The following is a 25,961-nucleotide window of genomic DNA, read 5'->3' as shown; positions in this document are numbered from 1 at the left end:
AAGTCTTATTGTTTTAGTACATACCCATTTTTTCCCTTGTTAATTTCACTTTGTGCTTTAAAAAGTTTTTATGTCCATCCTTTTATTCTCACCAACAGATACACATTGTGTCTCATGCATCTTTACTGCCTAAGGATGTTTCCCTGTTAACAAACTGGCGTTTCTGTAAATACAGTTAAAATGCTTGTTAATCCTTTTCTGCCTAATGTAGTATTTCCCTTTTTGTAACACAATAAACAACAATGCTAACAACAAGACAAACAACACAAGCCAAAACATAAAACACAAAACACAAGCTTTGTCGAGACAGTAGATCTATGGTATTCTGGGTTGCTCTTTAGCTGGTACCAGCTTTTCTTGATTCTCTGAAAGACAAAAAGAACATGTTTCTACCCCTTTTGGGGTGGCAGATTATTGCTTAAAATATCCATTCCTTTCACAAATATCCTTGCTGATTGAATCATAGGGTATGTCTACACTACGAAATTAGGTCAAATTTATAGAAGTCGGTTTTTTAGAAATCAGTTTTATATATTCAAGTGTGTGTGTCCCCACAGAAAATGCTCTAAGTGCATTAACTCGGCGGAGTGCTTCCACAGTACCGAGGCTAGAGTCAACTTCCAGAGCGTTGCACTGTGGGTAGCTATCCCACAGTTCCCGCAGTCTCCGCTGCCCATTGGAATCCTGGGTTGAGATCCCAATGCCTGATGGGGCTAAAACATTGTCGTGGGTGGTTCTGGGTACATATCGTCAGGCTCCCGTTCCCTCCCTCCCTCCATGAAAGCAAGGGCAGACAATCGTTTCGTGCCTTTTTCCCTGAGTTACCTGTGCAGACGCCATACCACGCAAACATGGAGCCCGCTCAGGTAACCATCACTGTATGTCTCCTGGGTGCTGGCAGACGTAGTACTGCATTGCTACACAGCAGCAGCAACCCATTGCCTTGTGGCAGCAGACGGTGCAATGGGACTGATAGCCGTCATCATCATGTCCAAGGTGCTCCTGGCCACGTCAGCCAGGAGCGCCTGGGCAGACATGGGTGCAGGGACTAAATTTGGAGTGACTTGACCAGGTCATTCTCTTTAGTCCTGCAGTCAGTCCTATTGAACCATCTTATGGTGAGCAGGCAGGCGATATGGATTGCTAGCAGTCCTACTGTACCATCTTCTGCCAGGCAGGCAAGAGATGAGGATGGCTAGCAGTCCTACTGCACCGTTTTCTGCCGAGCAGCCATGTGATGTGGATGGCTTACAGTCCTTCTGCACCGTCTGCTGCCAGCCAAAGATGAGAAAGATAGATGGAGTGGATCAAAATAAGAAATAGACCAGATTTGTTTTGTACTCATTTTCTTCCCCCCCTCCCCCGTCTAGGGGACTCATTCCTCTAGGTCACACTGCAGTCACTCACAGAGAAGGTGCAGCGAGGTAAATCTAGCCATGTATCAATCAGAGGCCAGACCAACCTGCTTTTTCCAATAAGAACAATTACTTAGGTGCACCATTTCTTATTGGAACCCTCCATGAAGTCCTGCCTGAAATACTCATTGATGTAAAGCCACCCCCTTTGTTGATTTTAATTCCCTGTAAGCCAACCCTGTAAGCCATGTCATCAGTCGCCCCTCCCTCCGTCAGAGCAATGGCAGACAATCGTTCCGCGCCTTTTTTCTGTGTGGACACCATACCAAGGCAAGCATGGAGGCCACTCAGCTCACTTTGGCAATTAGGAGCACATTAAACACCACATGCATTATCCAGCAGTATATGCAGCACCAGAACCTGGCAGAGCGATACCAGGCGAGGAGGCGACGTCAGCGTGGTCATGTGAGCGATCAGGACATGGACACAGATTTCTCTGAAAGCATGGGCCCTGCCAATGCATGCATCATGGTGCTAACTTAGCCACTCCCAATCTCTAGAGCTTGAATAGAGACTGGGAGTGGCTAAGTCATTATGCAAGGTAACCTATTTCCCCTTGTTTTTTCCTACCCCCCACCCCCACCCCCAGACGTTCTTGTTAAACCCTGGATTTGTGCTGGAAATGGCCCACCTTGATTATCATACACATTGTAAGGAGAGTGATCACTTTAGATAAGCTATTACCAGCAGGAGAGTGGGGTGGGGGGAGAGAAAACCTTTTGTAGTGGTAAACACCCATTTTTTCATGGTTTGTGTGTATAAAAACATCTTCTGTATTTTCCACAGTATGCATCCGATGAAGTGAGCTGTAGCTCACGAAAGCTTATGCTCAAATAAATTGGTTAGTCGCTAAGGTGCCACAAGTACTCCTTTTCTTTTTGCGAATACAGACTAACACGGCTGTTACTCTGAAACCTGACAGTATATCTATACACACACAGATACACACACAAGCATACTCTTCTCCTTCACATCCCTTACACTGCTTTAATTTTTATACAGCTGTACATAGGATTACATTGGTATATATTTGGGGTCAGGTAAGTTCCAATAGAAACCCCTTATGTTCTTTTGGCAAATTTGACTTAATTGTTCAGTCAAATGATTCAAAGCAGACTGTCTTTTTGCCTGGCTTATTTACAAACATTCCTTTGGAAAAGGGCCCATTTTTCCTTCAGAATAGCTGCAAAGAAACCAAGAATCTTTTTCTATAACACTTTTTCTGTTAACATTTGTACAAGGTTCAACTGCTTAATTTCCTCTAGCCTCTGCAGAGTTAATTTCTCACTCTCTTTATCTGTTGCCTGCCTGCTTGTCTGGGCCTGATCCTGCTTTCCTCCCTGAACCGCCCCTTCCCATGGGCACAGGCTTTGTCCCACTAACAATTTAGCAAGGAGGGTGGGTTCCTCAACTAGCTCCCACCCCTCCTGGTCCCTTTTCTTTGTTCCCTTTCTCTCTTGTTGCTCTGGGGTGGTCATTCTGCCAGATTGGTAGTGACCCTTTCTGACAGAAGGCACAGGTACTTTGCTATTGTTTCCTGTGTTAGACTCTATCAGTTCAGTCCAGAAGCCCTTAGGCTGCCTGCAGCGTCTCCACTGAATTTGTTACCAGCACAAAATTCTCTATTACTCACACATTCAAGGGCACCTTCCTTTTCCCCAGTTCCTAGGGCTCCAGGCAAAAAGCACCTAACTTTACCCCTCCGTGGGCTCTGGGGAAGTACCCATTCCCTGTGGACTCAGAGCAAACTCCCTTTCCCTGTGGACTCAGGGCTTAATCTTTTGTGGGTTTACGGGGTCTTTTACCAGTGAAAGAGCCTTACACAGTAATATACTACATAACCTCTATTTCTTAACAATCACCAAAACAGAATGCACACACATACAGTGCTCACCACTCCCAGTAAGACAGATGAACTTTTCCTGATGGCCAGTCAAAATCAGGTCCATCTGGGGGACTCCAGTTTCTGCACGGTGTCATTGGCAGAGTGTTACGGTCTGGCAGCTCTGATCTTTGGGGCTATGTCCTGGAGTTGGTTCCCTGTCTCTGGACATAATTTCTCCACTCGAGCAGGCAATCAGCCTGAGTTCTGAGTCCCAGTAACGGAATGTATCTGTAAATTAACTCGCGAACTGCGACACGAGAACTTGTAGTGAGTGACCCCACCCCGCCGTCTTTTACCTCCTATTACAATGGACAAACTACAAACTGTTTGTACCATCCGTCTCCTTCCTCTCTACCAATCCTCGCTTGGGCCTCCAAATTCTTTTACCTGGGGTTCTTTCAACCCAAAGCTCTTGGTAACTTTTACTCTGTGCGAGGTGGTGTCAGGAAATAAATCACGATGGCTGGCACAAACAGGACAACACAAGAGTGCTTTCACTTAAAGCTAAACTTTACTTGGTCTCAAGCACTTATACACACGTCCGCAAGAGGTTAGTAAAACACCCTCAACCCTTGATAATTACCAAAGCTGAGTGTGGCTCTCGAGTGGCACAGTGGCAGCTGCTGAAACACAAGATGCATCCAGAGAGAGAGAGAGAGAGTCCAGTCCTGAAGAGTCCCCCTACCTCAAACTTTTTCCCCTTATTTATACATTAGTAATAGAATGACATGACCCTTAAAGCAAACTTGTTAAGTAAGCAATTTCAATGGTCAAGCAAGAGGTTCCTTCTGATTATTGATTAACCAGGTGCGGGTTTTTCCAGAGTTTGCAGCCTTGAGGCCCCAATAGACATTCCTGGGGCACATCCTGCTCTTCTAAGATGTATGTATCAGCAACTTCAACACAATTCTTATCAGGAAGGACAAGGGGTCAAGCTGCCCTCTCTGTGGCACCCAAAACCCCCCCTCCCCTCCTGCCTTGGTTAAGCTAAGCCTGCTGACTTGGCTGCTTTTAGCAATAAGCCATAGTGGTTTCAGGCACTTTACTGGTTTGCCAAAGTCTCCCCATACACATCAATGTCTGTTAGCCAGGATGGGCAGGGATGCACAACTACGCTCTGAAGTGTCCCTAGCCCATTTGCCAGAAGCTGGGAATGGGCGACAGGAGATGGATCACTTGATGATTACCTGTTCTGTTCATAGCCTCTGAAGCAGTGGTTCTCAACCAGGAGTCCAGGGCCCCCTGGGGGGTTGCGAGCATGTTTCAGGGGGTCCTCCAAGTGGGGCCAGCATTAGACTTGCTGAGGCCCAGGGCAGAAAGCCGAAGCCCCGCCACCTGGGGCTGAAGCCAAAGCCTGAGCAACTTCATGGGGGCCAAGTGGTGTAAGGTCCAAGCCAATTGCCCTGCTTGCCACCCCTTAACGCTGGCCCTGGCTTTTATATGCAGAAAACCAGATGTGGCACAAGTGAGCAGTGGAGTTTTTATATCATGTTGGGCGGCCCTCTGAAAGGAAAAGGCTGAGAAACCCTGGTCTGAAGCACCTGGCATTGGCTACTGTGGGAAGACAGGACCATTGGTCTGACCCAATATGGCTAATCTTACGTTGATAGGGAGCATGATACTGTGCCAGCAGCCTGTGCACATAACCAAAAATCACTAATAACAGAGCCCCAAAGAGTCTGTGTCTGCCAACCCCCTTCACCCACCTCCCACCAACACCCAGACTATTCTTTTTGACAATAATTTTTAATAAATCACAAAATAAAAAAGTTTGATTAAAAACAAAAAAACACAAAACAGCAAAACCAGCAGGTGACATTAATTTCACATTCAGTCCCACCTCCACCCCACCCCCCCAGCCACAGCAGGGGCCTACGGGAACCTAAGAAAGGAGTTCTCACTGAGATTGCAAGACAAGCTGGGAAAGCTCCAGTGGCTGGAGACACTGAACCAGCCTGTGAGGAAGCCAGACGTGGCCAGTGGGCCTATTGGGGAAGCCAGAGAACAATGGAAAGTTGGGAGGGTCTCATTGAACCTGCTAAGTAAGGTTGGAGAGGGACAAGCTGCATGCAGGTGGACACGCACAGGAGTGGGAGACGTGTCCCCAGTCCAATATGTGCAGCTAATCAGCTGCAAGGAGAGGCTCATGGCAATGATATGGGTGTGTGTGTGTCACACTTTTGCTAGAGACAAAGTCCAAAGTGGTGGTGACATTTCTAACAGAGGGAGATGCCCTCAGGTTCAGTGCTTTACAGCATGAATACCTCAACAACAAGCAACTCCACCTGACCTGACTGCTTGGAGGAAAAGCAGCTCTGGAAGAACTTACTCTCTGCAATGTCCTAGTCTCTCCTGTCTCAACATGCATAGCTACGATATTCCATAGCACCACTATGTCATTGGCTCTGATCATTCACATCTACTGTAACACACTTGGCAAAACTGTGCTGGGACTTCTCCAGCCCAGACACACAAGGATCCACATGGCTGTGGACTGAAGGCATGTGCAGCCAGGGCAGCTGCAGAATTTGGCATTATAGTGAGTCAGCCACCATTCTTTCTGAAGGGTGTTTCAGACTTCTGCACCTGGAGGACAACTCCTGTTCGCAGAGGCGCACCTGATCTCAAGGAGACTCTGCACCTGGTCTCAGTCACACCACATTCATGAAGATGGTGCTGGTTAATAGAAAGCACCACCAAGGCAGTCACTTGTCAGCACAGGCCAAGAGGTCTCCAGGGGCATTTACTGTCTCTTGTGTACCAGACTGTGAAGGCAGAGAAGACCCCACAGGAACACACAAGGCTTCGGTAAGTGCTGGCTGTGCGTGCTTCCTGCTCTTGAAGAAGCCAATAGCAGGTCTCCACCACCACCACTCCCCACAGCTGAGCAGCAGGCAGGGATGAGGGAGACGTGGAATATTGTTCCAGATAGCTCGGGTTACAGTCACAATCAAGGCTAATTTTAGCCAATACAATCATCACTTCCAGGGAATATCTACAGGATGCAGAGCCCAGGGACCCGGCCCTGGAGCATGTTTGCCAAACACCACCACCAGGCTAGTAACACAGAAACTCCAATGACCTGTTCCAAGCAACTTCACAGAGGTTGGGGGACCTGGGGCACAAGGACTCAAAGCCACTCAGCAAGGAATTCTTTGGCCAGAGCCCAGAGGCTACACGAAGGTTTTAGTAGAAATAAAGCCGGGCGAGTCCCACTCTCAGACACACCAGCTCTGCTCACTGACCACAATGGAGCGTCACACTAACTCCAGGCCTAGACGGCCGCATCAGTCAGATGGATTCTGAGAACGGGAACTCTGGCAATGACATGAAGAAAGAGGCTCGACTTGCAGTGTCAACAGTGGCTGTGCCCCTCTTCGCCTTTTGGGGAAGCCACTGCCAGGCATGTCAATGATGGCTGTGCCCTTCCTCCCCTAGGGGGCAGACAATGCCAGGGAGGTCAGTGATGGCTGTGCCCAACTAGGGGCAGGCATCGCCGTGGGTGTTGGTGATGGATGTGCTCCCTTCGGGGGCTCCTAAATGGAGGTTTCATCGCACTTGGCCAGTGGAACCCCTGTCAGGTAGATCCGGGCTTGGTCTTTGTCCAGCTCATTGATGTAGAGGTGGGGGAAGCCACTGAGGCTGCCATTCTTCTTAGCTGTAGCCAGCGGGTGGCGCTCGTCTTCTGGGGAGCTTGGCGTGTGTGGCTCATGGCTGCAGCTAGTTGTATTCGACTGCATCAAATCCAGTCCATTTCTCTCACGGCTGAGCAGCTCCCTCTGGAGTCGCTCCTGTCGCCTCCTCTCGTAGATGAAGAAACAGCCAGAGCCAGCAGCAAAGCCTAGGAAAAACAAGAGGAGTCCCACCAGGACACTGTAGTTCCGCTCAGTTGTCTTCCAGGTGTTAGCAGAGCTGCTGCCCCTCACCAGGCTATAGGAGGCGACCACGCCCCCTGCTCCACCTTCCATGCACTGGCAGGTGTAATCACCAAGGGTATCCTCTGTCACTGTGAACTCCAGCCCATCGCTGCGCAAGGCGTACATGGTGGCATCTTGGAAAGGTCTCTGCCACGTGCAGGTTGCCCAGGCTGACGGTGGAGTACAGGGGAGCACAACCCGGGCAGCCAGGGACACTGGCACCTCGACTGTAACAGGCACATCTGCAAGTGGGAGAGAAACACTGCATTGGGGCAGAACCCGAACATGAGACAGGGCTCCTGCAGTATGTGCTACCGATTCTCCACAGGCATGGGCAAGCAGGAGAGGAGCATCCCCCAGCCCAGTCCCATGGAAATAACAAGAGGGCAGCTGTATCCCTTAGAGACAAAAGAAGAGGGTACGAAGCATATGGCACAGGGACACTGGGAAGGTGAACCCATAGCCTGGGTTCCTCAGGGGAAGCACAACTCTTGGATCCCCTCTTTGGTGGAGTTTCTTCCTTCTTCCCCTCTTCAGAATAAGCCCTCCCCACATCCTCTTAGTCTTTCACAGGCCCCCCGCTATTGCACTGAAAGAAGCACCCTCCCAAACCCGAGTCACTCTATGCCCCCACCTCAGTCCAGAGCCACTCTGGTCTCCATGCCCCTTTCTCCCTACCGCCAGCATCTGCTGCACAGCCACACAACCTGCATCTGCTGGCCCAGGCTGGGGGAAGGTGCATGACCCCAAACCAGTGGAGAGGTGGTCAATCAGGGCTCAGTACAGGCTCGCGTCGTGACATGGCCCTTCTTCCCAGATGCCACTGGTCCTGCCCTTTTCACAGCAGAGACCCCCGTGCACAACCCCTCCCCGCAGTTAGTCTGCACAAAGCCAGGCGTGCCAAAGAGATGTGCTTCCCCCTTCAGATATGGGAACACTGATCTCTGAGCCAGCGCCACGCTGCTCAGGAACCCCTCAGAGCCATACCCACCTAGGCCCTAACTTACAAACTTCTCAGTGCTGGATGCGCTTCCAGCATTGAGCTGCCCTCAGGCCACATACCTGCTGATCCCTGTGGACACACTGTCAAGATGCTTAGAGATGTGAGGTCCTGCAGTAACCTGAGATGAGGCAGAAAAGCAGAGATCATGATGAATTCCAGTGGCTGCTGCAGCCTCATCAGGAAATGACCCACCCAGCCCAGGTTCCTGGGGATGGCTAGAGGATGGCTCTAGACTGTTCTCAATGGTAGCAGATGACAGAACGAGGAGTAATGGTCTCAAGTTGCAGTGGGAGAGGTTTAGATTGGATATTAGGAAAAACTTTTTCACTAAGAGGGTGGTGAAACACTGGAATGCGTTACCTAGGGAGGTGGTAGAATCTCCTTCCTTAGAGGTTTTTAAGGTCAGGCTTGACAAAGCCCTGGCTGGGATGATTTAACTAGGAATTGGTCCTGCTTCGAGCAGGGGGTTGGACTAGATGACCTTCAGGGGTCCCTTCCAACCCTGATATTCTATGATTCCTGTGTGTAGGGGAGGTGAGTCTGGCTCTGCAGCAGGTGAGGAAGGGGGAAGCACATTAGGAGGGGGGATCCTAGACTAGGGGATAAGCCTCCATTTCTGAGCAGCACTCAGTTACACAGGGCGTCTTAGAGAGGGGCCTAAAGGCAGGAAATCCAGGGACAGAAATTAAAACTTCCAGTATCTGCAACGGACAGAGGTTACCCGGCTACCACAGGATCAGAGCTTAACCTCTGCCTGGGGACTGCCCCTCCCTGGGCTGAGGTCAGTTTCTAGGAGGACTGAGAAGTGCTGTTTTCTAGGGATTTACCTGCCCTATCTACCTCACTACTATCAGAAAACTGCCCTGCACTCTGGTTTGTGTTCAGGCACACACAACGGTACTAACACCAGGTTGAAAAGGAGGCAAGCTGGCCAGGAGTGTGTGTCTACTGGGAAAGGGGGAGTGAGAGGAAAGTAATTGAGGATGTCAGGAATGGGAATGTTGGTTGGTGGCAAAGGAGTGGGATCAGGCTCAGGAAGGAATTAATTCCCAGCAGAGGCTTGCAGGACTTTGTGCAGGGTCTAAGGATCTCAAAACATTTTGCAGACTGACTGTCCTGTAATACAGAGAGCCTACAGCATTGGGCCTGGTGCAAGACATGAAGCCTGAACCAGCTGTGAACTAAAGTCAGGCCACATATTATAGCACATGCCTATAAGTTCACTGTCCAGTAGATGAACTTGGCGACGGTGCTGCTAGAATCGCTAAAACACACCTAATATTTATGAAAAAAGAAAAGGAGTACTTGTGGCACCTTAGAGACTAACCAATTTATTTGAGGAGAGTGGAGTGGGGGGAGAGAAAACCCTTTGTAGTGACAAACACCCATTTTTTCATGGTTTGTGTGTATAAAAACATCTTCTGTATTTTCCACAGTATGCATCCGATGAAGTGAGCTGTAGCTCACGAAAGCTTATGCTCAAATAAATTGGTTAGTCTCTAAGGTGCCACAAGTACTCCTTTTCTTTTTGCGAATACAGACTAACACGGCTGTTACTCTGAAACTTAATATTTATGTAAACACATTCCAAAAGGCTAGCACAATTACATGCCAACCTACCACAATATGGTTTGACAGAAGTGATGAATAGGGATGTTTTGTCTGAAACATCAGAAGCAAGGTACAAGGGGAGGTAACAAACAGATGACAAGAAACATGTAAGGTGGTAATGCAAGTTGTTTACCCCAGTTGTTTGTCTCAGTCTATAAATGTTGGGATATCTCCTCGTACCCTTTGTATGGCTCAGGGGACAGCAGAAACTCCTGCTGCTGACTGAGACCTGGCCCCAGAGAGAGATGGGCTACGTGGAGGGTTGAAGTGAACCTCTTAGGCTAACATAAACCTCCTGGAAGCGTGGGACCCACGGGGACAAGGTTGGAGCTCTGCCACAATAGTTAAGACCCAGGCAGACTGCGAAGAGCTACAAAAGGATCTCTCAAAACTGCGTGGCTGGGCAACAAAATGGCAGATGAAATTTAATGTTGATAAATGCAAAGTAATGCTCATTGGAAAGCATAATCCCAAACAGACATACAAAATGATGGGGTCTAAATTAGCTGTTACCAGTCAAGAAAGATCTTTGAGTCATTATGGATAGTTCTCTGAAAACATCCACTCAATGTGCAGCGGCAGTCAAAAAAGTGAACAGAATGCTGGGAATAATTGCGAAAGGGATAGATAATAGGACAGAAAATATGTTGCCTCTATATAAATCCATGGTACGCCCACATCTTGAATACCGTGTGCAGATGTGGTCGCCCCATCTCAAAAAAGATATATTGGAACTGGAAAAGGTTCAGAAAAGGGCAACAAAAATGATTAGGGGTATGGAACAGCTTCTGTATGAGGAGATGTCAAGGTTCCTCCCCCACTCTGAACGCTAGGGTACAGATGTGGGGACCTGCATAAAAACCTCCTAAGCTTATCTTTACCAGCTTAGGTCAAAACTTCCCCAAGGTACAAAATATTCCACCCTTTGTCCTTGGATTGGCCGCTACCACCACCAAACAAATACTGGTTACTGGGGAAGAGCTGTTTGGAAACGTCTTTCCCCCCAAATACTTCCCAAAGCCTTGCACCCCACTTCCTGGACAAGGTTTGGTAAAAAGCCTCACCAATTTGCCTAGGTGACTACAGACCCAGACCCTTGGATCTGAGAACAATGAAAAAGCATTTAGTTTTCTTACAAGACGACTTTTAATAGAGATAGAAGTAAATAGAAGTAAAGAAATCCCCTCTGTAAAATCAGGATGGTAGATACCTTACAGGGTAATTAGATTCAAAACATAGAGAATCCCTCTAGGCAAAACCTTAAGTTACAAAAAAGATACACAGACAGCAATAGTTATTCTATTCAGCACAATTATTTTCTCAGCCATTTGAAGACATCATAATCTAACACATACCTAGCTAGATTACTTACTAAAAGTTCTAAGACTCCATTCCTGGTCTATCCCCGGCAAAACAGCATATAGACAGTCCCACAGACCCTTTGTTTCTCTCCCTCCTCCCAGCTTTTGAAAGTATCTTGTCTCCTCATTGGTCATTTTGGTCAGGTGCCAGTGAGGTTACCTTTAGCTTCTTAACCCTTTACAGGTGAGAGGAGTTTTCCTCTGGCCAGGAGGGATTTTAAAGGGGTTTACCCTTCCCTTTATATTTATGACAGGAGAGATTAATAAGACTGGGACTTTTCAGCTTGGAAAAGAGATGGCTAAGGGGAGATATGATTGAGGTCTATAAAATCATGACTGGTGTAGAGAAAGTAGATAAGGAAGTGTTGTTTACTACTTCTCATAACACAAGAACTAGGGGTCACCAAATTAAATTAATAGGCAGCAGGTTTAAAACAAACAAAAGGACTTATTTCTTCACACAATGCAGTGTCAACCTGTGGAACTCCTTGCCAGAGGATGTTGTGAAGGCCAAGATCATAATAGGGTTCAAAAAAGAACCCTAGATAAATTCATGGAGGATAGGTCCATCAATGGCTATTAGCCTGTTTGCCAGAAGCTGGGAATGAGTGACGGGATGGATCACTTGATGATTACTTGTTCTGTTCATTCCCTTGTCTGCTACCTGCTGGCTAGATCAGCCTGAAACCAGCCAAATCTAGGAATTATTTTGGGGTAGGTCTCTGGCCTGTGTTATACAGGAAGTCAGACTAGATGATCCCTACGGTACCTTCTATGATGGTACATGCCCCATTCCAGTGACAGCAAGCCTAATGAGTATCACTGCACTTAGGCAAAGCCAATTAGGTGCCCTTGCAGAGCATGCTCTACCTGGAGAAGGTGAAGCTTGCCACAGAGCAGGGGGGAAGTTTGCCTGAGAGTCAAGGCTGCTAGAGGCTTCTAGGGAGCCCAGTAGCCAGGGGAGCCCAGCCCGAGGCAGTGACCAGACTTCCTTTTCCCCCAGTTTAGGGCAGTTAGACACTGCAGCCCTAGGAAGGACTCTGGATGTCTGCTCTCCAACAGTGCCCTGTAGCTGGACCTGAGGACCTGCACCAGGGATTGGAGGTAATTATACTCTGAAAGCACCATGGGAGTGAGGGCAAGTCCTGCAGGGAACAGTGAGCATGTCCAGGAGCGGGGGTTCTGCGGGGACCCAGGGGCAAGAGGTGATAGCTGAGTCCCGGCTGAGAGCTGGCCAACTAAACCTTCTCGCCATGGAATCTATGAATCAATCATACAGATACAGAAACAGCTGAAGGCTGAGTTGCTGAGGTGAGCTATGACCACTGCCATACATTCTATAAATGTCCCTGGGTCTGATGAAAGGCCAAAATGGAGTTGTGGTCTCCTACTACCTTTCCTGTGGCCCAGGTGAATTGAAACATGGAAATAGGCATCCTCCATGTCAGCTTACCAGTTGTTGAGATCTGGGAATAGGTTAATAGAGAAGGAATATCATACTGAACGTTATCTTTCTGATAAAGGTGTTTAACTTCCTTAAGTCCAGGATAGGCCTCAGTCCCCCTCTTTTTTGGGGGTATGAGGAAATATTGAAAGTAGAATCCCTCCCTTTCTCCTGTGCTGTAAAGGGGCCTCCTCTATAGCTCCAAGAGCTAAAAGAGACTGCACCTCCTGCAGCAGTATGGTCTCATGAGAGGGGTACCCGAACAGGGATGGGGTAGGACAAGGACTGAAACTGGATGCTGCATCCCCATTCTGAGTGTCTAAAACCCCTTGATCACTAGTTGTGGAGCTGCAGACACATAGGAACTGGAGAGGGGGTGCCCAAAGAAAGGGATGGGTTGGGAAGATCCTGGTTGATGGATACTCAGCTCTCAAAGCAGTCAAGTCAGCTGCTTTGAAAGGCCATGAAGACAGATGCTGCAGGGATTCACCTCAGAAATTGGTGATGTTTCTTTGAGGAGTGACAGTTAATACAGTTGTGCTTAGATAAAAATGCTTAGTAGCTTGCTATTTGCATTTATAGGCTATTTGCTAAGTATGCCACCCTACCCAACAAGCCTAGTCTTTCTAGCTCCTTATATTTTGGTGTGGCTTTGAACTGCTCCCAACCTGATTTGTCCTTGCCAAGCCAGAACCAGGGAACACAGCACAGGGTGAGCAAAAATTCTGTTGGAATCCCTGTGAGAGCATATGGTGTTTGTGATCCATCCTCTGCAAAGTAGGTGTCAGGGAGGCAGGTGTCTGCCAAAGGAGTTTGGCCAGGTCCTACAATGCATTGTCTCTAGGCACTGCTACAGCCACCTGCAGGATTTCTAGCAACCTAAAAGGGTTCTGAGGCCAATGGAGACATCCATCTCCTGAGCTGACCTGATGTCCTGGGAGGTGCACAGGCTGCCTTGAGCCTGTTTCTGAGACGTCACAGAAAGGCTGCTGAGGCTCATCCATGACTCTGATCACTATCCCATGCTGCTCATCCTCATGGGAACTGATGCTGCTGCCAGGACTGAACCTGAACAGATCAGTAGTGACTAAAGGGCTCTGGGAGCGAGGCTGAAGAAGTCTGGAGCAGTGGTGGCTCTGACCTAGGGACTGCTTGGTGTCAACAGGCAGAGGGCACAACTGGGGGCATAAGGATTACAGGGATGGTCTGGTATTTGCAGACTAGTTTGGTCATGTCAGGTCATAGAATATCAAGGTTGGAAGGAAGCTCAGGAGGTGATCTAGTCCAAACTCCTGCTCAAAGCAGGACCAATCCCCAACTAAAGCATCCCAGCCAGGACTTTGTCAAACTTGACCTTAAAAACCTCTAAGGAAGGAGATTCCACCACCTCCCCAGGTAACACATTCCAGTGTTTCACCACCCTCCTAGGGAAAAAGTTTTTCCTAATATCCAACCTAACCTCCCCCACTGCAACTTGAGACCATTACTCCTCATTCTGTCATCTGCTACCATTGAGAACAGTCTAGATCCATCCTCCTTGGGACCCCCTTTCAGGTAGTTGAAAGCAGCTATCAAATTCCCCCTCATTCTTCTCTTCTGCAGACTAAACAATCCTAGTTCCTTCAGCCTCTACTCACAAGTAAAGTGCTCCAGCCTCCTAATCATTTTTGTTGCCCTCCGCTGGACTCTTTCCAATTTTTCCACATCCTTCTTGTAGTGTGGGGCCCAAAACTGGACACAGTACTCCAGATGAGGCCTTACCAATGTCGAATAGAGAGGAATGATCACGTCCCTCGATTTGCTAGCAGTGCCCCTACTTATACATCCCAAAATGCCGTTAGCCTTCTTGGCAACAAGGGCACACTGTTGCCTCATATCCAGCTTCTCATTCACTGTAACCCCTAGGTCCTTTTCTGCAGAACTGCTGCCTAGCCATTCGGTCCCTAGTCTGAAGCAGTGCATGGGATTCTTCCATCCTAAGTGCAGAACTCTGCACTTGAACCTCATCAGATTTTTTTGGCCCAATCCTCTAATTTGTCTAGGGCCCTCTGTATCCTATCCCTACCCTCCAGCATATCTACCACTCCTCCTACTTTAGTGTCATCTGCAAACTTGCTGAGGGTGCAGTCCACGCCATCCTCCAGATCTTTAATGAAGATATTGAACAAAACCGGCCCCAGGACCAACCCTTGGGGCACTCCGCTTGATACCAGCTGCCAACTAGACATGGAGCCATTGATCACTACCTGTTGAGCCCGACGATCTAGCCAGCTTTCTATCCACCTTATAGTCCATTCATCCAGCCCATACCTCTCTAACTTGTTGGCAAGAATACTGTGGGGGACCATATCAAAAGCTTTGCTAAAGTCAAGGAATAACACATGCACTGCTTTTGGAGTACGGTGTCCAGTTTTGGGCCCCACACTACAAGAAGGATGTGGAAAAATTGGAAAACGTCCAGCGGAGGGCAACAAAAATGATTATGGGATTGGAACACATGACTTATGAGGAGAGGCTGAGGGAACTGGGATTGTTTAGTCTGCGGAAGAGAAGAATGAGGGGGGATTTGATAGCTGCTTTCAACTCCCTGAAAGGGGGTTCCAAAGAGGATGGAGCAAGACTGTTCTCAGTGGTAGCTGATGACAGAACAAGGAGTAATGGTCTCAAGTTGCAGTGGGGGAGGTTTAGGTTGGATATTAGGAAAACTTTCACTAGGAGGGTGGTGAAACACTGGAATGCATTACCTAGGGAGGTGGTGGAATCTCCTTCCTTAGGAATTTTTAAGGTCAGGCTTGACAAAACCTTGGCTGGGGTGATTTAGTTGGGGATTGGTCCTGCTTTGAGCAGGGGGTTGGACTAGATGACCTCCTGAGGTCCCCTCCAACCCTGATATTCTATGATTAAAGAATGGAGAGAAGCAGAAAAATGGGGTATCTAGGCTGGTATTACTAGCAGAGTGCAGGGGGCGGGTGGGAAGCAGCATTCTGGACAAGTTGGCATTAGAAGGGCTGGGGCTCAGGGAGGCCAGAGGGAAGGAAGCTGAAATGGCCCTGGCCAGAGGAGATGGGACCCAGGATGGGGATCTTAAGGTCGCAGGTGTTGCAAATAGCAAGGTTGCAGAGCTGGTGACAGGCTATTTGAAGATGTCAGATTTCAGGGAAAAGATGTCACCATCCAGGCTATAGGCAACTGGCAGCGGTGGCAATCCCTCAAGGTCGAAGATGATCTCTTTCACAGGTTTTATTTTTCATGGGTCCTTTGGGGACAATAGGAAATGGAGGCAAGTCACTTACCCGCTTTGTCCCTGGTGGTGTATACAAGCACCCAGCTCTCTGCTCCAGGCACAGGATGGGTCTCTGCCCAGGACACACTCGATGCAGCTCTTGTATCTCTCACAGTCTGTTGTGTTGACCTGAGTCACTTCAGTAGGGGACCCTACATACAACCAGCTCTACAAAGATAGCAAAAGATAGCAACTCTTCCCCTACTCTGGACGACACCATGACACCTATATAGGGCTGGAGCCGCCAGTCACAAAGGAAAGGCTCATGAGCATAAGAATAGCACTTTTGTGGCTAGCCGCTCACAGCTGTGGGAGTCACTCCCAGCACAAATCTCAGTGCTGCCAGGACCACATATTAAACTCACATGACCACCGTTCCTTCAGCAACCAGCCAACAGGGGCAAGGAGAAGAGAAACAAGATTCCATGGAATTTTTAATATATAACCTGTTAGATGTACAGTTGCCATGGTGCTGAGCACAGTATAATCACTCAGACAGATAACCAGAGGCATCTGGGTAAGGGAGGAATCTATTACCCTTACCAAGAGGGAGCAATGGGACCCAGTAAACCCCATTTACCAGTGAATCAGGGATAAGCAAGGCTGGGGGCAGGCAGCCGCTTTCTGGATTTGATCCAGCAGACCCATATTTTCCCACCCTGAAGGTGTCAGTTTCCTTTTCAAATACCCCGTGTCCATCAGTGCTTGGAACATGCCAGCCTAGCCAGTGCTAGCTCCAGGCACCCAGAGGCTTGTTCCCTCACCTGGTGGAGCTGCAGGTTCTGAATTGGCTGGGGCTCTGGGAACAGTGTCAGATCCTCAATGATGACAGCTTTTTGGGCAATCTTCACTGCTTTGTGCAAATGTCCATCCTCTGTAAAGGGAAGGTCAGAGTAGAGGGAGAGATTAGATCAGCACCCCCATCTGGTGCCACAGCAGCAGACAAGCTCCACAACCATCTCTTCCCAAAAGGGCCTCACAGCTCCCATGCCAGGGGGTGGCCATTCTTGCTCTCACTTCAGACAGCTGCCCCCCAGCCTGCATCTCAAGCTCTCCCTGACACCTCCTCTCTCCATCACTGTGGACAACATCAGCATCTGCCTGTCACTCAGTCCCATAACGCAGAGGTCACCTTTGACTCTGGATGTGACGACCTAGAGAGAAGTCATACCATGTCTAGGTCTTGCAGATTCTTTCTACATAATGTCTCTCAGATACGGTCTCTCCTACCACCCACACAGCTAAAATTCTCATCTGGGCTCTGGTTCTTGCACGTCTCCATTACTGAACATCCTTCTCCCTGGCCTCGACAAATGCAGTCTTGCCCAACGCACACCATTCAGAATGCTGCTGCAGAGATTGTTTTCCTATCCCATTGTTTTGACCATGCCAGCCCCTCCCCACATACCTCCACTGGTTTCCCCTTTTTTGTCACTTCAGACATATGCTCTTGTCTTTGCTTTCAAGCCCCTTTGCAACCTATTCCCACCCTACCTATCATCTCTCCTTAACTACTGACCTGCTGACTCCCGTCCCGAGTCAGCCCATCATGCCAGCTTCCATTGCCCACTTGTTACATTATGAAACAAACATTTTGTGCTTTCTCCCCTGCTGCCTCCCACACGTGGGAGATGCTCCCAGTAAACAGCCCCCAAACTAACTCATTATCCTCCTTCAAAACCCTCCTTTGCTGTGAAGTCTAGAAAAAAATTGACAATGGTGCTAATGTGCTAAGCCCACTTCCTACCATGCTGACCAATATTGTCTCTGTTTCTTGGTACTCGCCCCTCAGTCTGTCTGTGTCCATCTCTTGTGTTATTCTTAGACTAAGCTCCTTGGGACAGGGACTTTTGTTTGTTCTGCATTTGTACAGTGCCTAGCACCATGGGGTCCAAGTCCATGACTGGGCTCCTAGGAGCTACAATACAAATAATAAATCATCTCTCCACTCCATGTGGCTGCTCCCAGGTGACTGCACCTGATTTACAGCCATACCCTCCCAACCTGTGCCCATTCTTTCCCTGTGCCTGTCCATTCCTGTCCGCACCCAGTGCTGCCATCTCCCTCACCGGTCCCCAGGTACAGCATATCATATTCCTGCCCAGAGATGCTTCTGACACGATGTACTGCAATTCTGAGGTACTGTGTGTCCAGCTTGACCAACACGGGCCTCATTTCCAGCGGGTGAACAACCTGGTCCATGAGAGGATGATCTCTGACAAATGTCAGAACACGGTCAGGCAGTGCCAGGGAGGAGCCAAAGCCAGCCAACTTCATGCTCTTGGTAATGCACTGTGGGTAAAAAACAGGAAGACATGTTCAAATGACCTGGGCAGCAGAACAGCTGGACTGGATGTTGTTTCCTAGTCAGAAACTGTTAATTCCACTCCTTCAGCAGCCTTGGGACCTTCTGAATACAAAGTATGGTGCATACAACCTGCATATGGGGTTTCATACACACACAGTAGCAAATCACTGTGTTTCAGCAAATTTGACTGGGGCTAGCCCCACAATGGCCCATTTGGGGTATGTCTTCACTACCCTCCGGATCGGCAGGCAGCAATTGATCCAGCGGGGATCGATTTATTGCGTCTGGTCTAGACGTGATAAATCGATCCCTGAGCGCTTTCCCATGGACTCCTGTATTCCAGCGCCCCGAGAGGCGCAGGCAGAGTCGACGGGGGAGCGGCAGCCGACTCATCGCTGTGGAGACACCACGGTAAGTCGATCTATGTTATTCATGTAGCTGAAGTTGTGAATCTTAGCTCGATCCCCCCCCCCACTGTAGACCAAGGCTCAGGCTTTTAAGGCACGTCTCAGAGCAATAGAGGGACTACTTAGCTGCCCTTACAAACAGGTCACAAAGGTATTTACAGGCTAATGGCTGACTAGGGAGATGGTTAATAGGTTAACTAAGCACCTGAGAAAGGGGGATATAATGAGAAGCATTAGACACCACTCCCATCTCTGCCTACAACAAATCCTCCCCAGATTAAATCTGCCCTCTCACAATCAGTTATTTTTGGCCATTATAATTGCTAATTTTGGGGCTTCAGCATTTTGCCATTTTAGCTGTAAATGTATTTGCTGTATTTGTGCATTTTGCCTAGAAAGTTTTACTTGTAATTGTTTTTTACATAAAAAGAAAAGGAGTACTTGTGGCATCTTAGAGACTAACCATTGGTTAGTCTCTAAGGTGCCACAAGTACTCCTTTTCTTTTTGCGAATACAGACTAACACGGCTGTTACTCTGAAACCTGTTTTTTATATGTTTTTAAAGTATAGTTTTTTGCCCAGGAATTTTTGAAGTATTGGTGTTTTGCCTTGAGTGCTTTATTAGGCACTTCTGATGAAATCAGTTAATTTTTTAAAGAGGCATTCTGCCATAGTAGCACTTTTTTTTATAATAAATTACAGTAGCAACTTTTGTGCGTCCTGGAATTGCAGGATTGAGCACAGCGCTTGCTGGCCTGCACAAATGTACATGAGATTAACAAACACTAGCGTCCCATCTCTCACTCAATGACAGGTTTCAGAGTAACAGCCATGTTAGTCTGTATTCGTAAAAAGAAAAGGAGTACTTGTGGCACCCTAGAGACTAACCAATTTATTTGAGCATAAGCTTTCGTGAGCCACAGCTCACTTCATCAGATGCATACTGTGGAAAGTGTAGAAGATCTTTTTATATACACACAAAGCATGAAAAAATACCTCCTCCCACCCCACTCTCCTGCTGGTAATAGCTTATCTAAAGCTATCACTCTCCTTACAATGTGTATGATAATCAAGTTGGGCCATTTCCAGCACAAAATGGATACTCTAATAAAAAACCAACCTTCCACACTAACTTCCTCATGGCTGGAATTTACTAAAACTAGACAAGCCATTTACAACACACACTTTGCTTCTCTACAAAAGAAAAAAGGACACTAAACTTTCTAAACTACTACATGCCACAAGGGGCCACAGCAATGGTTCCCTCAACCCACCCAGCAATATTGTTAACCTATCCAACTATACTCTCAGCCCAGCAAAAGCAGCTGTCCTATCTCGGGGCCTCACCTTCTGCCCCTCCACCCCCACGAACATGATACAGTTCTGTGGTGACCTAGAATCCTATTTTCGACATCTCCGACTCAAAGAATATTTCCAACATACCTCTGAACAACATACTAATCCACAGAGACCTCCCTACCAACACTACAAAAAGAAGGATTCTAGGTGGACTCCTCCTGAAGGTCGAAACAGCAGACTGGACTTCTACATAGAGTGCTTCCGCCGACGTGCACGGGCTGAAATAGTGGAAAAGCAGCATCACTTGCCCCATAACCTCAGCTGTGCGGAACACAATGCCATCCATAGCCTCAGAAACAACTCTGACATCATAATCAAAAAGGCTGACAAAGGAGGTGCTGTTGTCATCATGAATAGGTCGGAATATGAACAAGAGGCTGCTCGGCAGCTCTCCAACACCACTTTCTACAAGCCATTACCCTCTGATCCCACTGAGAGTTACCAAAAGAAACTACAGCATTTGCTCAAGGAACTCCCTGAAAAAGCGCAAGATCAAATCCGTACAGACACACCCCTGGAACCCCGACCTGGGATATTCTATCTACTACCCAAGATCCATAAACCTGGAAATCCTGGGCACCCCGTCATCTCAGGCATTGGCACCCTGACAGCAGGATTGTCTGGCTATGTAGACTCCCTCCTCAGGCCCTACGCTACCAGCACTCCCAGCTACCTTCGAGACACCACTGACTTCCTGAAGAAACTACAATCCATCGGTGATCTTCCTGATAACACCATCCTGGCCACTATGGATGTAGAAGCCCTCTACACCAACATTCCACACAAAGATGGACTACAAGCCGTCAAGAACACTATCCCCGATAATGTCACGGCTAACCTGGTGGCTGAACTTTGTGACTTTGTCCTTACCCATAACTATTTTACATTTGGGGACAATGTATACCTTCAGATCAGCGGCACTGCTATGGGTACCCGCATGGCCCCACAGTATGCCAACATTTTTATGGCTGACTTAGAACAACGCTTCCTCAGCTCTCGTCCCCTAACACCCCTACTCTACTTGCGCTATGTTGATGACATCTTCATCATCTGGACCCATGGAAAAGAAGCCCTTGAGGAATTCCACCATGATTTCAACAATTTCCATCCCACCATGGATGGAACAGACATCCCCCCAACCTGAAGCAAATACTCACCAGCAACTACATACCACACAACAGAACCACTAACCCAGGAACCTATCCTTGCAACAAAGCCCGTTGCCAACTGTGCCCATATATCTATTCAGGGGACACCATCACAGGGCCTAATAACATCAGCCACACGATCAGAGGCTCGTTCACCTGCACATCCACCAATGTGATCTATGCCATCATGTGCCAGCAATGCCCCTCTGCCATGTACATTGGTCAAACTGGACAGTCTCTACGTAAAAGAATAAATGGACACAAATCAGATGTCAAGAATTATAACATTCATAAACCAGGTCAGAGAACACTTCAATCTCTCTGGTCACGCGATTACAGACATGAAAGTTGCTGTATTACAACAAAAAAACTTCAAATCCAGACTCCAGCGAGAAACTGCTGAATTAGAATTCATTTGCAAATTTGATACAATTAACTTAGGCTTGAATAGAGACTGGGAGTGGCTAAGTCATTATGCAAGGTAACCTATTTCCCCTTGTTTTTTCCTCCCCCCCCTCCCCCAGACATTCTTGTTAAACCCTGGATTTGTGCTGGAAATGGCCCAACTTGATTATCATACACATTGTAAGGAGAGTGATCACTTTAGATAAGCTATTACCAGCAGGAGAGTGGGGTGGGAGGAGGTATTTTTTCATACTTTGTGTGTATATAAAAAGATCTTCTACACTTTCCACAGTATGCATCCGATGAAGTGAGCTGTGGCTCACGAAAGCTTATGCTCAAATAAATTGGTTAGTCTCTCAGGTGCCACAAGTACTCCTTTTCTTTTTTCCTCTCACTCAGTGTTACCCCTTCCAAGCAGTTAGGTGGCGACCCAACACTCCTTGGTTTGACTGATGTTTTGGCTGGATGGCTCCTGTCTCGGCGCGCCAATTTGTTGATAAATTGGGTACAGTTAATTGCTTGATCACTCTTTGGTTTGTTATGAAATATACTTAAGAGACCAAATAACCAACGTTAGTTAGGTTTATTGCTATAAGCCATTATAATGTAGTACAGGAAAAAAGGTTTTATACCAGGGGTGGGCAAACTTTTTGGCCTGAGGGCCACATCGGGGTATGGAAATTGTATGGTGAGCCATGAATGCTCATAAAATTGGGGATGGGGTGAAGGAGGTGGTGAGGGCTCCAGCTGGGGCCAGAAACGAGGAGTTCAGGGTGCAGGAGGAGGCTCCGGGCCGGAGTGCGGGGGGGGGGGGGGTTATGCTCTGGGTGGGGCTGGGGATGAGGGGTTTGGGGTGCAGGAGGGGGCTCCAGGCTGGGACCAAGGGGTTTGGAGGGTGAGAGGGGGATCGGGGCTGGGACAGGCTGTTGGGGCACAGGACGGGTGAGGGCTCTGGTTGGGGGTGTGGGCTCTCGGGTACAAGAGGACGCTCTGGGCTGGGATCAAGGGCGGGAGGGGGATCAGGGCTGTGGCAGGGGATTGGGGCACGGGGGGGGCCCTCTGGACAGCGCTTACTGGAAGTATGTCCCACTCCAGCTCCGAGGCGTGGCCAGATGGCTCTGCACGCTTCCCCCTCCACAGATGCCACCCATGCAGCTGCCATTGGCTGGAAACCGTGGCCAATGGGAGCTGCGGGGTTGGCGCCTGCAGACGGCGCAGTGTGCAGAGCCACCTGGCCACGTCTCCGTTTACTACGTAGGAGCTGGAATGGGGTCATGCTGGCTGCTTCCTATGAGCCACGCGGAGTGGAGCAAGCCCCCGAAACTGCTCCCTGTCTGGAGCGCCGGAGCAGGGCAAATCTCTGACCCCGCTCCCCAGTGGGAGCTGAAGGCCGGATTAAATGGTCTGATGGGCAGGATGTGGCCCGCGGGCCATAGTTTTATACAATACCTGTCTCCAGGAAGCTCTCTCATGCAGTGTTGGTACATTTACTTTATGTAGAAGATGGACTCCCCTAAAGCCATTTTTATACAGTACCCTTTACTTGTAAACAGGTAGGGTGTACATCATTTGAAACTAAATTTAACCAATTAAGTTTTTACCTTTTTTTTTTTAATGCTATGATGTAACCCTTATCGCTTTATTCTATACACATGCATTTTAGGTACCAAAGGGTATGATGCCACCTTCTAGTTTTGTACTAGGGTAGAACAATTATTTGTTATGTCCTCTTCCTTTGGGGCATTCCAGTGCAGGCTTGTGAGAGTAACTTTCTTTTTGCTCCTATGGTAAAGCACTCATCTGTATCAATTTTGACAGCTTTTTTATTTGCTTAAGCCAAAACTTATTTTAGTGAATGCAAAGGGTTATGGGACACTTAGCATAAGTTATCAGGGTTATATAAAAATTATAGGTCAATTTAGGCTATATAACTGCTATAATATTTGTGCTTACTGCATACTGAGATAGCTAGGTAGATATGTGTATGAATGATATGGTACATATTATTAATATGATACGTATATATACACAAGGCAGCATATGTTAGTCAACACCTCCCTCACCTCCCCAACCAGTGTTCTAGGCCAAAGCCTGAAGGTCCACAGCCCTTTTCATGAAAAAGAAAAAAAGAAGAGATCTGTATCTGTCCAGTAGCCAGCATGGTTCTCATCACTTACTGCACCTGGCCGTGGCTCAGGGACATCCCCACCCATGACACTTGTCCACTTGTCACAGTCATGTTTAAATTCCTTGAAACGGCCGTTCATGGCTTTCTGGATGTCCTGAATGCTGTAGGCACAGACAGCTGAGACCTGCCCGCCATCCCTGAGGGGAAACAGAAAGGGAGGTTAATTAGCTATAAGAGAAGCTTTGAGCAGATTGTCAGGGGAGAATCCTCAGACTCTGAGTGGCACCATGGAATGACTCATGTGAAGTTAAATAAGGAGCGAGGCCCATACAACCTCACAAGTTTCTATTTATCTCATCAAAAAGAAGATTTAGAGGTGACTTGATTACAGCTTATAAATACTGTCATGGAGGAAAAATGCCAGGTACTAAAGGGCTCTTCAATCTAGCAGAGAAAAGCATTACAAGACTCAATGGCTAGATGCTGGAGGCAGATAATTCAAATTAGACGTTAGGGATAAATAAAAAAAACAAAGAGATTAACCACTGGACCAAAGTATCATGGGAAGTGGTGAATTCTCCAGCTCTTGATGTTTTTAGATCAGTACCGGATGCCTTTCTGGAAGGCGTGTCTTAGTCAAACACAATACAGGGGTAACTGAGTGAATGTAATGGCCTGTGATAAAACAGGAGGTCACACTAGGTGACCTAATGGCCCCTTCTGGCTTAAACTCTATGAATCTAGTTATAAGCATTATCAGTAGAGATATGCACTTTGGGGAAATTCACTCATGAGCAGTAAGAAACCCCTAAAGAGCAGGGAATGAGGAAGATATTTAGATAAGCGACAGAAAAATTGCTCTCCTGAACTAGGCACCAGATCTCAAAGCTAGGGCAAAAGTGATGCTATGAAGGTAAGAATTGAGCTCTGCATATTTCTACACTGAGGACATTACAGAAAGCAAGCCTGATAAGACACCTCTGTTGCAATGGGATGGGATATCTGCTAATCCACAGCATGTTCCTATAGAGGATTTGACCCATTGGGATCTATCTTTCAGGAGGAAATAGCCTGTCCCATAACTCTACTTGGGGGATTATAAAAATATTTTGTTCCATTAGGTAGCAGTTAGGAGCACTTTTAATATCATGCATGTGTGTGTGTCAGGGTGTATGCTAACCTCCATTGAAGGGGAAAGATTTGGGAAAGACAAGTGAAAATCAGTAACCACATTAGGGAAGAAATTGGGGTGTGGGCCCATTACCCATTTGTCTTCAGGGAAGGCTGTGTAAGTAGGGCTCAGCGGTAAAGGATGGGACCCTCTAATTCTCCCGGCATGTGTGTCACCATAAAGCATTGTAACAGTAGACGCAGAAGACCTGGCACAGGCAAAAGCAGCTTCCCATGTCAAATCCAGGGGTTCCCAAGTATCAGACCTACGTATCACAGTGTCAGCAGAACTCTGGCCTGTTCTTGTTTGATAAAATGGTTATTTTCCTATATTGTAGCTGTTGTACTTCACGATGTGTTGTGTGTGTCTTTTCCTTCGGTGTGGGCACACCCAGTGTGCTCAAGCCAAAGAGTTCATGATACAGCATGTGCCCTGCACCTCCCCACTAGGGTTGCCAGGTGTCCAGTCAAAAAGGGGACCAGACACCAAAAGTATGATTACTGTGGCTGGGGGAAGAAGGGGAGGGGAGGTACTGGGTCATCAACCTGCACCAGCCCCTGCTGAGCCAGGGCTGCCTCCTACCTGCATCACATGGGGGATGGGGGAGTTGTCTGGTTTTCAAAAATTAGAAAGTTTGCAACCGTACGCCACACCAAGGGCATAAATGGTGGAGTCCCCGATCCCCTTTCAGTTCCTTCACACCAGAATCATGATGGGATAGACTCCAAAGAAGAGGGGAAGGAGGGTGAGCTGTGGGCTCTCACACAGTTAAAGTGCAGTTAAGTAACAGATTTTTCTTCTTTATGTGATTGCACATATCCATTCCACTTAGATGACACCCAAGCAGTGCATCATGATGGTGGGGCCTAGAGTCAATTTGAAAAGGGATTGCACCATTGCTCTCCCAAAGTCAAGTCAGCTCTGGAGGCTGTAATAATCACATAATGCTTGGCAAAGATATGCCTCGAGGACCATGTCTCTGCTTTATATTTGTCCTCTATAGGTACATCTCTGAACAAAGTCAGGCAAGTTGCTTGGGCTGTTGTAGAATGCGCTGCCACTCTTGGAGAGCATAAAGTGTTAGCTAGCTCATGAACTAGGGTTGCCAGCCCTTCA

The 25,961-nt window shown here is 47.8% G+C and overlaps 1 protein-coding gene across 2 annotated transcripts in view; it reads right to left on the bottom strand.

Moving 5' to 3' along the window:
- Positions 1 to 3,792: 3,792 nt before the first annotated feature.
- Positions 3,793 to 25,961, bottom strand: part of SEMA4F (ssemaphorin 4F) — a 143,275-nt gene continuing 121,106 nt past the window's right edge. For both annotated transcript variants that reach the window (XM_073343166.1, XM_073343167.1), the window contains exons 9-14: positions 23,724 to 23,871; positions 17,989 to 18,211; positions 16,684 to 16,793; positions 15,930 to 16,087; positions 8,280 to 8,338; positions 3,793 to 7,459 (exon numbers count right to left, since the gene is read on the bottom strand). In XM_073343166.1, the coding sequence (XP_073199267.1) occupies positions 6,837 to 7,459; positions 8,280 to 8,338; positions 15,930 to 16,087; positions 16,684 to 16,793; positions 17,989 to 18,211; positions 23,724 to 23,871 (1,321 nt within the window). In that variant the 3' untranslated portion in view covers positions 3,793 to 6,836. The remainder of the gene's footprint in view (positions 7,460 to 8,279; positions 8,339 to 15,929; positions 16,088 to 16,683; positions 16,794 to 17,988; positions 18,212 to 23,723; positions 23,872 to 25,961) is intronic.

The sequence above is a fragment of the Lepidochelys kempii genome, chromosome 4, assembly GCF_965140285.1.
Source record: "Lepidochelys kempii isolate rLepKem1 chromosome 4, rLepKem1.hap1, whole genome shotgun sequence".
Taxonomy (NCBI): Eukaryota; Metazoa; Chordata; order Testudines; family Cheloniidae; genus Lepidochelys; species Lepidochelys kempii.
Note: the sequence above shows the minus strand (reverse complement) of the source record. Positions and strands in the feature narration are given on the sequence as shown.